The sequence below is a fragment of the Bombus pascuorum genome, chromosome 1 (assembly GCF_905332965.1).
Source record: "Bombus pascuorum chromosome 1, iyBomPasc1.1, whole genome shotgun sequence".
In the NCBI taxonomy this organism is placed as follows: Eukaryota; Metazoa; Arthropoda; class Insecta; order Hymenoptera; family Apidae; genus Bombus; species Bombus pascuorum.
Window position 1 is genome coordinate 16,710,496 of NC_083488.1, and position 14,713 is coordinate 16,725,208.

At 29.0% G+C, this 14,713-nt stretch overlaps 3 protein-coding genes across 7 annotated transcripts; 2 read left to right on the plus strand and 1 right to left on the minus strand.

Annotated features, from left to right (window-relative positions):
- Positions 1 to 716: 716 nt before the first annotated feature.
- Positions 717 to 6,071, plus strand: LOC132906720 (uncharacterized). 4 transcript variants are annotated; one of them, XM_060959165.1, is made up of 11 exons: positions 717 to 1,139; positions 1,211 to 1,257; positions 1,489 to 1,677; positions 1,776 to 2,015; positions 2,098 to 2,337; positions 2,839 to 2,934; positions 3,005 to 3,273; positions 3,358 to 3,456; positions 3,597 to 3,861; positions 3,943 to 4,187; positions 4,271 to 6,071. In XM_060959165.1, exons 3-11 carry the CDS (start codon positions 1,537 to 1,539, stop codon positions 4,422 to 4,424), a joined length of 1,749 nt encoding a protein of 582 aa, XP_060815148.1. In that variant the 5' UTR covers positions 717 to 1,139; positions 1,211 to 1,257; positions 1,489 to 1,536; the 3' UTR covers positions 4,425 to 6,071. The 4 variants fall into 4 exon arrangements, with proteins under 4 accessions (XP_060815148.1, XP_060815157.1, XP_060815137.1 ...); XM_060959174.1 differs by lacking the exon at positions 1,211 to 1,257 and having other exon boundaries at positions 717 to 1,046; XM_060959154.1 differs by lacking the exon at positions 1,211 to 1,257 and having other exon boundaries at positions 719 to 1,139.
- LOC132906708 (serine/threonine-protein phosphatase 2A 65 kDa regulatory subunit A alpha isoform) lies at positions 6,064 to 9,823 on the minus strand. Of its 2 annotated transcripts, none has more exons than XM_060959134.1 (10): positions 9,672 to 9,823; positions 9,127 to 9,318; positions 8,479 to 8,698; positions 8,216 to 8,376; positions 7,981 to 8,136; positions 7,618 to 7,889; positions 7,342 to 7,536; positions 6,969 to 7,212; positions 6,661 to 6,904; positions 6,064 to 6,544 (listed from the first exon to the last, which is right to left on the minus strand). In XM_060959134.1, the coding sequence occupies exons 1-10, from the start codon at positions 9,753 to 9,755 to the stop codon at positions 6,540 to 6,542; spliced, it is 1,773 nt and encodes a 590-aa protein (XP_060815117.1). In that variant the 5' UTR covers positions 9,756 to 9,823; the 3' UTR covers positions 6,064 to 6,539. The 2 variants fall into 2 exon arrangements, with proteins under 2 accessions (XP_060815117.1, XP_060815124.1); XM_060959141.1 differs by having other exon boundaries at positions 6,064 to 6,549.
- A 1,744-nt stretch (positions 9,824 to 11,567) lies between these two features.
- LOC132906546 (ornithine decarboxylase 2-like) lies at positions 11,568 to 14,409 on the plus strand. The gene is made up of 7 exons (XM_060958838.1): positions 11,568 to 11,823; positions 12,258 to 12,334; positions 12,429 to 12,601; positions 12,704 to 13,004; positions 13,338 to 13,577; positions 13,942 to 14,150; positions 14,231 to 14,409. The coding sequence occupies exons 1-7, from the start codon at positions 11,634 to 11,636 to the stop codon at positions 14,277 to 14,279; spliced, it is 1,239 nt and encodes a 412-aa protein (XP_060814821.1). The 5' UTR covers positions 11,568 to 11,633; the 3' UTR covers positions 14,280 to 14,409.
- Positions 14,410 to 14,713: the final 304 nt, after the last annotated feature.

Sequence of the window (14,713 nt, forward strand, 5' to 3'; positions counted from 1 at the left end):
ATGAAATGTCTTTTAAATGTTATATAATATTCTTACTGTAAATTTATCATAAAATTGTTTAAAACGTAAAAGTATATATAAGTATTTATCGTGATATCTTTTTTAATTGTATAATTTAGCAATTTTTGGAAGTATATAGTCTGTTAAGAGTGTTTGAAAAGTAAATATTTTAAAACGTTTGTGACGAAATAAAAATAAAGACAGAATGAATTTGCATAAGTATATTTTTTATAAAATTAAAGAAAATAATATACATGTTTCTATGAAAACATCTAGTCCATAGACGAAGTATAGCATAGAGCTAATACTCAATGCATTTCTGTTATATGATTTAATGATTTCGTGATTCTTAACTTCACAAATTTATCAAAAAATAAGATCAGAGCATTAACAGCAACTGAAATTAAAACTAGAGTGCATAATGAAAATAATTTTATTTGGAAAATATATATAATCTGGTTCGCTAATCATATGTTTTTCCAAAATGCTTATATAATCAAATTATATTGTGAAATATCTACAAAATTTAAGTGTTTTAAAAATGTACAAAATTTATTCATTGATTCACATATGTAGGATAAGTCTGATATGTAATACTTCTCCTCTGTCAACAGTAGTATGTATGTTGAACAAGGATATTTTATACCTTGTTTATACAAAATACAAGATCTTTGGTATAGTTACAGATAAGACTAAAATGGTAAAGAAGTTCATAGTTTACAGGCCTCCAAAACATGCGACACAAAAATAAATAGTGGATATCAAATCTACCTCATTTCTGGTTTATGCTTGTATTATTATTATTAAAGGTGGATGTGTGTGAAAGAAAAACGAGATCACTTAATTTACAGTACTAACAAAGAACATTATAATAATTAAGTATATTCGTTGGTGATGTGTCTTCTTTAATGGTTTAATTACCTTTGAACTTTGAAATGCTAAGAAAAGATTAGTGACAGTAACTCTCGTGTTTTATCTAATGTCAATATTTATCAAAAATGCAGTAAGCAGTAATAGTGATAGTTGACGAAGAGTTAAGTTGTTGCGTAGGTATATAGTTACGACTATACTTGGACTGTCTCATTACATCTATATGAATAAAAAGCACAAGTGTCAAGGGTGAATTGTTTGATTTATTCGTAAGTTTGGATTATATCAAAGTGATGTTTCAATTTTTTCTAGCTCATAATGTTTTTTTGTTACTTTATAGTTAGATTTATAAAACTTCGTGAATATTATTTATAGACTAATTTTGTGGTACATAATATGACAGTTTGTGTAATTTAATTTATGATATACTATCCCTTTCATAATATTTTTTGTTTATATCTGTACTATTCATCATTAAAAAAGTTCATCAAAAAATTTTTTTTCTTTGTGCTATTTCATCACGTTATTAATATCTATAGATTTTGTAATCTGACATTTTCTTGTTTTCCTTTTTAATATTTTAGCGATATCTATATAATTGCTTCTTATGTTTAACAGATTCTTGTGACGACTGTGTAAAAACAGTCAGTCTTACATACTGCGATCATGGAACAAATGATTGCTCTGAGTACTCAAAATCCATTAACTTTATTAGTAAAGTTTGGGATGATGGCTTGGAACGATACTTGTGGCAATGAGAATTGTTCTGGACACGGAGAATGTCATAATGGTACTTGTTTATGTGAGGTAATATTTTAATTTGAATTAATTAAATTCATTATAATTAGATAATATTTAGTCCATTTCTTGTACTTTTGAATATAGTTTTTATGTTTCTTTCATAGATTCAGTTTGATGGACTAGAATGTCATGTTCCAAATTTAAGTTACTACATTGCATTTGCAACTATATTCTTTATGCTGGCATTTGTGTGTCTAATACAGCTTATTATGTGTATCATCGCAGAATGGCAGAAAATGAAAGCACCATCTTTTCTTAGAGCTTGTAGAGTCACAACACAAAAAGTTTTATATTTTATTGTATTTCTCGCATCATTGATAAGAGGAGCATATTTTACATCACCGGTAAATATTATATAAAATATATTATTAAAGATCTTAAATTTTCTTTAAATACTGATAAAATATTAAACTTATCTTTTGATAGACTGCATTTAAAGAAGGATGGTCCAGAAGTTTATTATCTGCATATTATCCACTTGTTTTAAGTGGATCCTCTTTAATTGTTTGTTTCTGGGCTGAAGTGTTTCATTTAAGAAATATGTCATGGGACAAACCACAGTTTCTTTCAAAATCATTCATAGGTTTTGCTGTGTTTAATGTATTAACATATTCTCTGCTTTTAGCAGAATTTATTGTTACTCAAATATATTCCCAAGAAGATCAGGTGAATTAAATAAAAATATATATAGTAGTGGAATTTTAACCACCTGCGCTAGAAAGACGTACCACGCACGTCAAGATGCTTTTGTTCCAAAATCGCCAGTGACGTGTATACCACATCGATAGGCATTTGTCGCAGAAGTAAAAATGACGTGCGCTGTACGTCGGTTAACAGTCGGATCGTTCGTTTGTAATAATCTACCATGTAGTAGTAGATTATTAATAAATAAAATGCTATTGTTGCCGTGAATATTTATTCATATCCGTATAAAATTCTTTATGTAAGACCCTACCAACGCGCTGAGACGCTGCTTAAAAGATTGCAGTCACAGACGCGGTGAGGCGGCAAAGTAACGCCTCACCGCGTGTTATATTGTAGCGCACGGCACGCGTAACCGTAAGTTTATTGGTAGCGTAAGTGGTTAATTATTTTTTAGTTCCTAGGTAATCTGTTACTACACTACCATTAATTTTAATTCATTATACTCAAAATAATCTTTTTCAGAGCTTTTACACCCATGTCTTTAATGGTTGCTATGCAGTGCTCTTGTTTATTGTTGTGGTATTTTTCTTAATTTATGGAGTGGAAGTGTACTTTAAAGTAAGTTGTTTGAAATTTTTATTATAAATAATGAATAAATAAGCATTCTATTAAAATGACTTTGTGTTAGATTCGAGGTGGTTTCTTGAATGATTATCAAAATAGTACAATTTTGAATAAACGTACAGTCTCTGATTTAAAAGTTAATGCTGAAGAACAAGTTACTGCAAAATTATTTGATTCAGTTCCAAGTACATCACAATTATCTCAAGTGCAAGAACAAATAAATATTTCTCAATTGCATCAGTCACGTGTAGGATTATTATCGCAAGCTTTTATGTTATTTATTATTGTTGGATTTTTGTGCAGTGAAACACTTAGCGAATTCTGGAAAGCAAAGTAAATATGAAAATAATGTCTTAATTGAATATAATTACATTCTTTTATACTTAATAATTATTCATTACATATTTTTTATTACAGAGTTCCCTTATATAGTAGGAATTGTCATGATATTGTTTTCCGTATTATTGAAGTAGGCGTAATATTATGGTTTCCATGTGTGCTATGGAATTGTTTTAGGTTTGTATTGTGTATTATTTATTAATAAATAATATAATAATATAAAAGTATGTTGATATAAAATTTCATAGGCATGCTATTTTAATTTCTTGTTATTGTGATTATTATTTAAATATAATTATTTTTTCATTTCATTTTAGCCCTGAACAGCTATGGATTTTAAATCCAAAGCGTCTTTTGAAACGATTAGATCATTCGAAATATATGAAAGAAATAGAATTACAAGATAAAAATGCAGAACAAGATACTGCACTTTTTTCGGATGGAACATCAATTAACAGCAAAGATTGTTGGATCTGTTACGATAGTGAAAGGCAAGATGCTGGTCCATTAATACAACCTTGTCAATGTAGAGGTGATGTGAGTGCAGTTCATCACAATTGTTTGCGCCGATGGTTGGTTGAGGTAAAATATAAAATATTATTTTCATTTTGTACAGATATACTCGTACTTATCATGTTATTATATGTGCACTATGCATTTCAGAGTTCTATAAATGCTGACAGTCTTACTTGCAAAGTATGTGGTACAAATTACAATGTTGAACATGCAAGTAAATTGGACTGGCAAAATGGTATAACTTCTCGTCATTGTTTGCAAACTATGGCCATTGTCACAACCATGTGTGGATCATCAGCTGCTGCTTGGACTCTCATTCAATTAGTAGAAGGTCCAATTATCAGAATGCTTGCAGCTGGTACTGCATTATTGATTATGTATGTTTGTATAAGGTAAATTATTAATAATTATTGATATTTATGTTCACTGTACATGTATTGTTATATATTATATTTATGAGAAAATTTATTTTTAGGTTTTTAAGCTTAAACACAGTTGTGGCATATCAACGTGCCAAAATTTCATCTTTAAATATTATTAGTTCTGATAGTAATGGAAATGCACATGTTTCAACTATTAGTCATACAGTTTGTGTAGACTTGGCAAAATCTGAAACAGCCACGATATAATCGATATTTGATCATTAATGATGTAAGGTATATTTTGTCTTTATTTGTAAGAAAATTTAGCAAACAAAGTTAGAAAAAAATTTTTGCAATTACATGCATGTAAAAAGTATGCAAAATTGCATATATCATATATTGAACATTTTTCTACCATTCTTTATCTAAGGGTTAATGTTGGTAGTTATTTAACGAATTGTGGAAATCACGCAATAATCTACTACTCTTTTAACAATTAGATTCTCAAATATTTTTATGGTTTACAACTAGTCTGTTAATAAGTTACCATAAATTTAAATCTTGTCTATTACTTTCGGTTTTGGCAACAAATATATACTTTCATTATTCAAAACAATATTTTTAGAATGGAAATGAAAAAATAATTTTGAAAAGAGCATTCTTTTGTATAAAAATTATATATTGTATATTATTTAACCAAAATAGTTTAGTTTTGAGTTTGCAAATATGTAAATTTAAATTTAGATTATAAATTGAAATATACAAAATGGTAATAATTGAAATAAATATAATTTTGTAGAATGGAATGTTACCAGTATAAAAATAACGAGCACATATACAATTTTATATTGTTTTTGAAACTAATATGCTTTTTGGTGTAAGAGTGGAAAAACAAAATGTTTTCCTTTTACTGCAGCACTGAATGCACATAATTGGCTCAATTTTTATTGTGGAATGTTATAAGAAAAAATATATGCAATAATATATGCGATAGATTATTCTAATTATAAACATTTGTTTATGACATGTACTCGCAGTTTGCATACGTACTACATGTATGGTTTTATGAAATCAGAAATATTATGAATAATGATAAATATTTTATAAATAATTCATTGACGCGTGACAGTTCCAAGTAAATAAAATACGAATTGTTTCCGCGATGTATGAATTTTATGTTTGAAAATACTCGTATTTCATATGTCTCTTAGTTTTATAGGATGTATATATAGTATCATAATTAACAAGTGATATATATTTTCATTTCTTGGAAAGAAATATGTTATGTAATATTGTAATACTAACAATCATTCTTCGCTGAATTTTTTGTAGTAGTACAAAAATATTCTAGTTTTAATAACTTATTATAAAGCTAACATGCTATTACGCGCGGGGTAGGTTTACTAATAATTGTTAAAAGATATATTTGTAAGTGTTAATAATTAGTAATCCCTTGTTAAGTAATACTGATAAAAGTATCTGCTTAATGTAAAGTGTTAAACTATTGTGATCAAAAAATAACATTATCATATATATTTTTTTATTATAAATCGGCTAATGTAAGAAATTTATATTGAAAGTATATATTGTTTAAACAACTACATTATAAATTACCTTATATTATAAATATGTTTAAATTCAATTTAACTAATTTATTTTTCAAAATTTTAAAATTCAAAATTTTTTATATATGTTATCATTTCCATTGCCCTGCGGATGAAACTTAAGCATGTTGTTTTCTAATACATTATTTGATACAATTAAAAAGTACTATAGAAATGTAAAAAACTATAAGTAAATATTAATATCAGCACTATAAGTATATTCAGGTAGAGAAAAATAATAATAAGCGCGAAGATACAGACTGTATGATGTCCAAGTTGATTATTAAATAAAAAGGCCAAAATAAAATTACATTATTCATTGTTAATTTTATTGTTATGTTTACAATACTTAACAATGTTATGTACCAAATTAAAATACTGATTATTAAAAGATAAAGTAATTTTTGATCAATGAATGTGGAAGAGCAGATTATAATGAAGTGTCCGATTTTAGGAATGATTCTGAGTACCTTTTATTACTATATTATTTTTTAGATCACTATTTAGGTACGTATAAGGAATACATTTTACCAATTAAATTCAATATTTAATAATAAGTGATATAATTATAAATATACAGATACAACAGAATTTAAAATATTGTTTAATATGAACTACTAATTTTATATTTATATTCTTTTCCGACATTAGATCTGCTCTGACTGTGCAATAATATTACCTGTTGCCATGTGTAAGTGTAAATGTTTGCTCCAGGTTACTTCTTGAGACTGAGGTTCTGTATATTGATGGATAAATTTTAAATGCAGTTTTTTTTTGTTCAACCTACGCTGAAACATAGTATGTATTCTATACAAAATGTAATTTAAAAGTAATAAATAAAAATTACAGATTTTTTCTGAAAAGTAGTATTTTATGAAATAAAATAATAAAAGTTTTACCTGCGATGCCTGCAATTGCTTCCGAAGCAAAATATTTGACATCTACGTCACTGTCTGTATTGAGCTTATCAAGTACAGGTTTTACTTGAGCTTGTACAGCAGACGGCTCAAGATAAGGTCCAATTTTTTGAAGAGTTTTAGCAACATTAAATCGTACATTAGCAACATTATCAGTGGCCATTCCTAAGACAGTCGGAAGCATCACCCTCGTTGTTATTTCTTGACCACATACTTCTGCCAATACCTAGGGAAAATGAATGATAGAAAAATTACAAATTACTATATAAAAAATGAAATAATTTACTTACATTGATGCAGAATAAACATGTCATTCTGTGAAGATAGTTTTGATCCCTTGACATTGCTAAAACCTTAGGTATTACAGTATTCTGTGCCCATTCAGGGCCGAATTTTTCTACCAGTTTTTTCAGGTTTAACGTAGCTGCTTCTCTGATGGCATAAACATGATCTACTAACCAAGTCATACATAAGGAATTTAGTTTTTCATCAAAGAATTCTACCCCAAGTTGTCCAGCTAGCAATGGCATGTATCTAGGACATATAAAAAAATAAAAAAATAAATATATATATATATATGTACATTACATTTTACATTATATAAAAAAGTTTAATTTCAATAATTTCCATATTAACATCATAATATATTTGAAAAATTCTTACTCTATGATGGCATATCTTACACGCCATTTCGAATCTTCGGCTAATTCTACAATAGCTGGTAGAAGAGATTGTGAAAGTTGTTGTATGCCAATAACTTCGTTAACACATTCTAAATTGCTGATAATATTTAAGCGAACTTCTGAACATTCATCTCTGAGTTGTGATAAAAATAATGGTAACAAATGTTCGATTGTACTGCAAATTTAAGAAATTTAGTATTATTATTATATTATTTCAAACATATTTATATAATTAAATAAATATATATTTATTTACTTGTATTTTCCAAGTATTGGACTAAGACCCATTATAACACTCGCTAAAGCTGATTTTACATGTTGGTTTGGATCTGATACAAGTTCTTTAACTATTGGTAATATTTGTGTCATAATGATAGATTCTTGATTGGATTTATCGAGATTCTGGCAAAAGTCGCGCACTTTGTCAGCTGCTGCAGCTCGAACTTCAGCTTCGATATCTTTTAATAGTACTTGAAATGCTGGTACAAGATCTGTTTTTGTAATTTCTGGACCTACAGCTTTTTGAAGCTGTAAATAAAAATTGAAGTTGATTAAAATTAATCAAAATTAATATTATTTAAATATTTACTACAAAGAAATATATGTAAAAGTAGCTTACATCTGTGAATTTATCTGCGACCATATAACGTACACGCCACGACTGATCACTTGCACATTGTCTAAGTGTAGGCATAACTAATTGCTCTACATCTTCTTGTGGTAATAACGCTGCAATGCTAACACAAGCTTCAATTGCCAAAAGACGTACTGAATCCTATAAAATATGATGTAAATATTAATGATATGAATATTTTAAAATTAATAGAATAATTATCTGTTATGTATTATCTTACTTGTTCATCTTGAGCCAAAATAACAAACATCGGAATTAAATCTGCCTTTACATATTCAATTTCCATAACTTTTGCAAATTCACCTAAATGTGAAGCAGCAGATCGTCGTGCCATTGGAGTGTCATCTTGACATAAGTTACGGAAGTGGTTTCGTAAACATGCTAAAAAACAAAAAGAAGAGGAAGACAATTTATATTTATATAAGAAAACAAAGAACAAATCTTTTTATACTTGCTAAAATCTAAATTATCTTTATGTTTTACCTTTAACTGATGGACTAACACGTTGGTAGCAGACACTAAATAAACCACATGCTGATGTTCTTGATGTAAACCAATCTCCTGTTGCCAAACGATGTATCAAAGGAACAAATTGCTCCTCCAAATCTGTTGAGCTATGTTGAGCAGCAATAGTTCTTAAAGACTCCACTGCTTTATCTCGAACTACAGTTTCTTCAACTGTTGCCAAACTTTCCAAAGGTTTCTGTATTAAAATAAATATTTATTACAGTTTTCTAATAATGAATTTTTTTTTAAATATTATCTTAAATATCTGAAGTATAATCTTAAATGTCTCAAGTTAAATGTTATCTCTATTGTAATCAATTTCTTTTGTTTCAAGTATACAATGATAAAAATAATAATATGCTAGCAGTAATGTTCCAAATTATCTATTATTTGAAACACTATATGCATATGCATAATTATGCAAACATGATTTGTTATAATATAGCACATGCTTTATATGAATTATAATTATGAAAAATGATTCTATCACAATGAAAAAAAGTTGATTGATTTTATATCTATTTAATGGATTAATTACTAACTTATATAGTGTACACAGGCATCTTTTGTCTAAATATTATTGTTAGTTCAGTTGTTGAATGAAAAATAAATAACGATATATACCAATAAACAATGTACATATTCTGGACCTCCTACAAGAGGAGTAAATTGTCCAAGTTGTTCTGCCAAAGCTAGTAGGACTTCATCCTCATCATACATAGACTCAGTTAGAAATGGTATTAATTCGCTGCGTGTTCGTTCAATGCCTAATGCAAGGGCAATCGTAGATAATTTCTTTATTGAGTTCAGCCGTAACTGTAACAAGAAAAATTCCATAAATGTGCAGGTCAACCCTCTATGATTCACTCATTATCATCACCAATGCCTCCCTTTTTCATGTAACAAAATATATCTCTCCAAATTGAAGTTTTGAATTTTCAAAGCTTTTAACGTGAGCATTGTTATACAAATAGATCATAATATTGAATGTATTGATATTGGAAAGAGAATATTTAGGATGACAGGAGACTAAAGGAATACTCTATCGAATTGTACGCTACCACTGTAGCCGCCTTGACACTCTGTTTTTTTCCAGTGACTGCAGGCGGTACAGCAAGTCTATTACTTTGTAATTATAAAATATAGATTTCGGGCATTTTTAGAATTACCTGTACATCTTCGTTTTTTAGTTCGTCGATCAAAACAGCAATCGGATAAAGACTGTCGTCCGTAGTAGAGTCGCTCGCTGCCATTTTGCTGCCGATAACACCAGAGCTTGGAAACTCCCGTGTGTTCAAGTAGTGTTCACATTACTGCGCCATCTGATGGTTGTTACTATTACAGAGAACTAGCGGCACATGTAAAATCTTTTCTTCGTCTTCTTCTTCTGCGAAAGAAAAATCTATTCTGTTGCATATTTTATCACGATTTACAGTAACGTTTGAATTATGTTTAGTAAATCAATTTACAATTACTTTATACTTTCAATGGGTTCGTATGCTTTAAAATAGGGTGAAAAGACTTTTCCTTTTTATTACGCGTCAAGAAGTTTGCATATTATTAATGACATATATCTTCTATTGTATGGTCCTATCTTATAATTTTATTTTAAAGAAATAATAATATAATGAATTACAAAACATAAAAGATGATCATTTTTATATGAATATATGTTTATACACAATCAATTTTTTAAGATTATACAATAGTATATATATATATCGATTTTCATTTAGTAGAGGTTTGATTTTTTGTAAGTGAAACATGAAACATAATAAAAAGTGTCTCATTGAAAAATGTTTTATAGCCATTACACTCACATCCTTGAAAACATAATATTATCATCTTTTTCTTCTTCTTTTTATCAGTTAATTCGTCAAAATTTGCTTTCATCATCTCCAGTTTGATCATCCGATCAACAATAGTATTTTGAATTTAAAGAATAACTAGTTAATCAATGAATGGGAAAAGAAATAAAAAGAAAAAAGATATGAAATACATGGTCCAGTTTCGATAAACAATTACTTCTTTTACAATTTTTTCATTATGATATCGTTGTTCTTGTATTATAATTACTGTGTCAAGGTAAGCAACAATGTTTATTTCTTTTTGTTGGATATATATTTTTTATTTTTCGTAAGTAAAATATTTCTTAGTATTAATATGTAAAAGTCTTCAATGTATGTATAATATAATCTTAAGAGATAATGATTTTAATCGTGCAAATAAAAAATATATATACATACGTCTTTTTTCGGAGTTTTTTTTTATGGAAATATATACGTCTTATCAGTATGTACATAATAATCTGCTATTTATATAGGGCAACAACGTATGGGACTATCACATCTTGTTTAACGAATCAGTATTGCGCGATTCAATGCTTCTGACAAAGATATAATACTTATTTTATTAGTGAAAGAGCTGTAACAATTATACAAAAACGTTGAGAGCATTGTTCATGCAAAATATGAAGTGGGCACAATATTAACGAGAAACGATAAAAATGAAATAAAAATAACAAGGTAATAATTTTAGTATCGAACATTTAAAGTTGGCAGGAAGAAGACACGTGTAAATCGACAAGCAAAACGAATAGTCGAAAGTAAACGTGTAAGTATACATAATTTATTACGTTCGGTTATCAAATGATATTACCTTCGTCGTATATATATTAGTAGCTAATAATTATGTTCCCTTATAGTGTGGTCAAATTTATTTCAATTTAAGCAGGTGTCTTACATTCTTATTTAATAAGTTACAATTTCTTGTTGGAACGATTTTTTTCAATTTATTTAATTGATTAGTCAAGCTATACATATTGATTTTTATTTGTGGCATTTTTTATTTCACAGTTTTTATTCACAGTATCTTTTCTCCAGAATTTCCACTTTTAGAAAGAATAATTTCATCAAGTCCTGTATCATCATACAAATCGCATTCAAGTTCTTAAAAACAAAGAAATCTTATCACTGAACAAATTCTGAACTGAATGAAACATATATTTGGAAGGAGATAATCTTCTCCTTATATCTCGGCTTATTTAGTCGTATCCAAAGATAATTTCCGTTTTCTTAGAGCGCACAGTAGAAAATCGAGTAGTAGCCCAGAGAAAATCGAAATATATTAAGATGTCTCACTCGATATTTGACGAAGTAAAAGTATTCGAAGATACGGATGAAAACACAGACATAATCAGAAGTTTCATTAAAACAGAGCATGAATCAACGGAAGAACCATTCTGTATTCTTGATGTTGCCAACGTGATGCAGAAACATCAAAATTGGATCGCGAAGATGCCAAGAATTGTCCCATATTATGGTAACATAAGAGTCCTCCATCTCTAATCTATTAGCCTGAAATGTTTTGTTCCATTCCTGATATTATAGTACATCTGATAATGCAGAAGTATTCAAAAAGATATGTCTCTTTTCTAGAGTACGTTATATTAATCTTATTATCGTATTATTCGTCCGATATTATTTGTATCGCTCAGGCATAAAATTCAGAAATAACACAGACGTAATATTTTATTATTAATTCGTGAAATTCAAATATAATATTGCCTGCAAATTATATCACAAAGGATATAACACACTTTTATTGTTAATTAATATTTCCTGTTATTAAAGACAGATAGATTCTTTTCGCTTGAGACAATGAAATTAAAAGTGAAATCAAAATCTAGAAATTATTGTATACAAGATTATGTAACTTATCATTCATTCTTACTCATTCATGTTTTGATATTTTAGCCGTCAAGTGCAACGCCGATCCGTTTCTCCTAAAGACTTTGGCAGTTATGAATGCCAGTTTCGATTGTGCATCTCAAGTATATCTACAATCAATTTTTCTTAAATGATACAATATTATTATAGTTACGTCTACATGCAAAATACGTTACGTTCTGCCATCATTTTCTCTAGGAAGAAATACGGATGGTAATGAAACTAGGAGTGTCTCCAAACAGGATAATCTTTGCGAACCCGGCTAAGTGGACCACCCATATTAAATTTGCCAAAATGATGAATGTAGAAAAAATGACCGTCGACAGCGAGATGGAAATCCTTAAGATAAAGGACATTTTTCCGGAAGCGAAGTAAGTGCAGCAGTGATAAATCAGATTCACTTTAATGAAATATACAATATTTTAGAATGGCGTCACTGAAATAATCTTTATTATTTTTTTCATAATCAATAGAGTAATCATTCGTATTCGATGTGACGCCAAAAATGTTCTGGTATCACTTGGAACAAAATTCGGTTGCGATCCGGACGACGAAGCAGTTCGATTAATACATTTGACAAAAAGCCTTGGTTTAAAATTATGGGGCTTTAGTTTCCATGTCGGCTATCTATGTTCCGAATCAGATGCTTACGTTAGAGGAATCAGGACGTGCAAGAAACTAATTTCAATTGCTAAAGAAATTGGATGTAAAGACGTTCAATTGATCGATATCGGCGGTGGATTTCCTGGTAACAGAGGATACTCTATCGATGAGGTGAGCTTTTGCTAGATTTCGAGTTGGAAAAGTCAAACTGAACAACCCCAACTCTCATAAAGTTATCAATTTCATATCATTCAATGTTATCTATGTAAGTTCACAATTAGTATTCAAATTCAGTAAATTTATTATTATTTGTAAATCTCAAAAAACGGTTTAAAAGGATATGTTAGTAATTGTCATTCTTCTATAAATTTTAATTCATAAAGTTGATCAGCGTTATGCATGCGTGACTCCATCGAGACTCATACTCCACCTTAATTCGTATTTGTTTTTTTTGTTGAATTGCTGAAGTGATTAAATTTGCATTATCATTTTGGAAACACTCAGGTTGCAAGATGTATTAACAACGAGATCGAGGACATCGACCCGAGTATCTCGATCATCAGCGAGCCGGGACAATATTATGCAACATCGGCGTATACTTTGGTGTCACTCGTGCACACAAAGAAGGTTGCTCGTCAGGCGAATGGAATGGTTAGAATGTATTATATGAATTGTGGAGTGTACAACGGTTTTATAGAGGAAATGTTGAACTTAAAAGAGAGACTGCCGATACCGGTGTATAAGGTAGAATTATTAATATTCCATATAATAAGGAATACAGAATGGGGATCAAAATATCTTCTCCCTTAAGTCCTTGTTCAAATGATTCGGTTGATTCGTGTCAAGAATTTATAGATATTACAATTTGAAAAAATTCTTACGATCATATGTAAACAGACAATTTATTTCAAGTTGTGTTAAAATCGACAATTTGTTTTGTTTACGCTGTGAACTTATTAAAGGCATATTTAGCTATATTTAGTCTAAATAACCACTAAAATTAGCAGCTTCTAATGTTAAGGATAACCAGTTGGATAAAATTGGGCATAGGCATGAACTCTAGGCCCCATGTCCTATCGACTTCCGTATTTTATGTAATATATTTTAGCCAGCGAGCGATGCGAAATTCCTTTCATACGTTTGGGGTCCTACCTGTGACTCTATGGATTGTATCTTGAAAAATGTAATGTTGCCAGAATTTCACCAAGGTGATTGGCTAGCTTGGACGGATATTGGATCCTATAGCATATGTCTCAGTTCTCCATTCAATGGTTTTGCACCACCTAAAGTACATCCGTGTGCTAGAAAAAGCCAATGGTTCGTATAAACATGTGAAGTAAGTTATTGTAATAAATGTAAAAAGGAATTTGAATATTCTTGAACGTTTTTTTTTTTAGGAAAAAATTTATTGATTACACAAAGAGAATGCAAATATCGCAGGAATAACGGAGCGAGGAATAAACTAATAAAAACCAGTTGACATGGACATTGTTAGATATTGTTTCGAACTTGACTTTATTTATAAAATTATGCAGCGAATTATGTATAGAATTGCATAAATTGTGGTGAACTTATTTGATTGTAAATATAATAATATATTAGATTCCAGAATTCTAAGTGTGTAAATAAAATATTTCTCAGTTTTGTATAATATGAAAAAGTTACAAAAATTTACGTATGTAAATATAATTAATTCGTAAGAGACAACGATTTTATTCGTGTGTATAAAAAATGTATGGATGTATACTTTTCCGGCTTAGTTTTGTATGAAAATATACAGGTTGAGTTACATAAGAATTCAACCTGAAAGACTTTCAACAATGTTAATTATATCGATAAATGTTTGAGACAAGAATTGATTGTCTGCAGGGTTATATGTC

Coding starts and splice junctions, on each gene's coding strand:
- LOC132906546 (XM_060958838.1), top strand. CDS start 11,634: ATGTCTCACTCGATATTTGACGAAGTAAAAGTATTCGAAGATACGGAT. Junction 12,602..12,703: donor GACATTTTTCCGGAAGCGAA/GTAAGTGCAGCA, acceptor CATAATCAATAG/AGTAATCATTCGTATTCGAT. Junction 13,578..13,941: donor TGCCGATACCGGTGTATAAG/GTAGAATTATTA, acceptor AATATATTTTAG/CCAGCGAGCGATGCGAAATT.
- LOC132906708 (XM_060959134.1), bottom strand. CDS start 9,755: ATGGCAGCGAGCGACTCTACTACGGACGACAGTCTTTATCCGATTGCT. Junction 8,137..8,215: donor TTTTGGCTCAAGATGAACAA/GTAAGATAATAC, acceptor CATATTTTATAG/GATTCAGTACGTCTTTTGGC. Junction 7,890..7,980: donor TCGCAGATAAATTCACAGAT/GTAAGCTACTTT, acceptor TTTTATTTACAG/CTTCAAAAAGCTGTAGGTCC.
- LOC132906720 (XM_060959165.1), top strand. CDS start 1,537: ATGGAACAAATGATTGCTCTGAGTACTCAAAATCCATTAACTTTATTA. Junction 2,016..2,097: donor GAGCATATTTTACATCACCG/GTAAATATTATA, acceptor ATCTTTTGATAG/ACTGCATTTAAAGAAGGATG. Junction 4,188..4,270: donor ATTATGTATGTTTGTATAAG/GTAAATTATTAA, acceptor ATTTATTTTTAG/GTTTTTAAGCTTAAACACAG.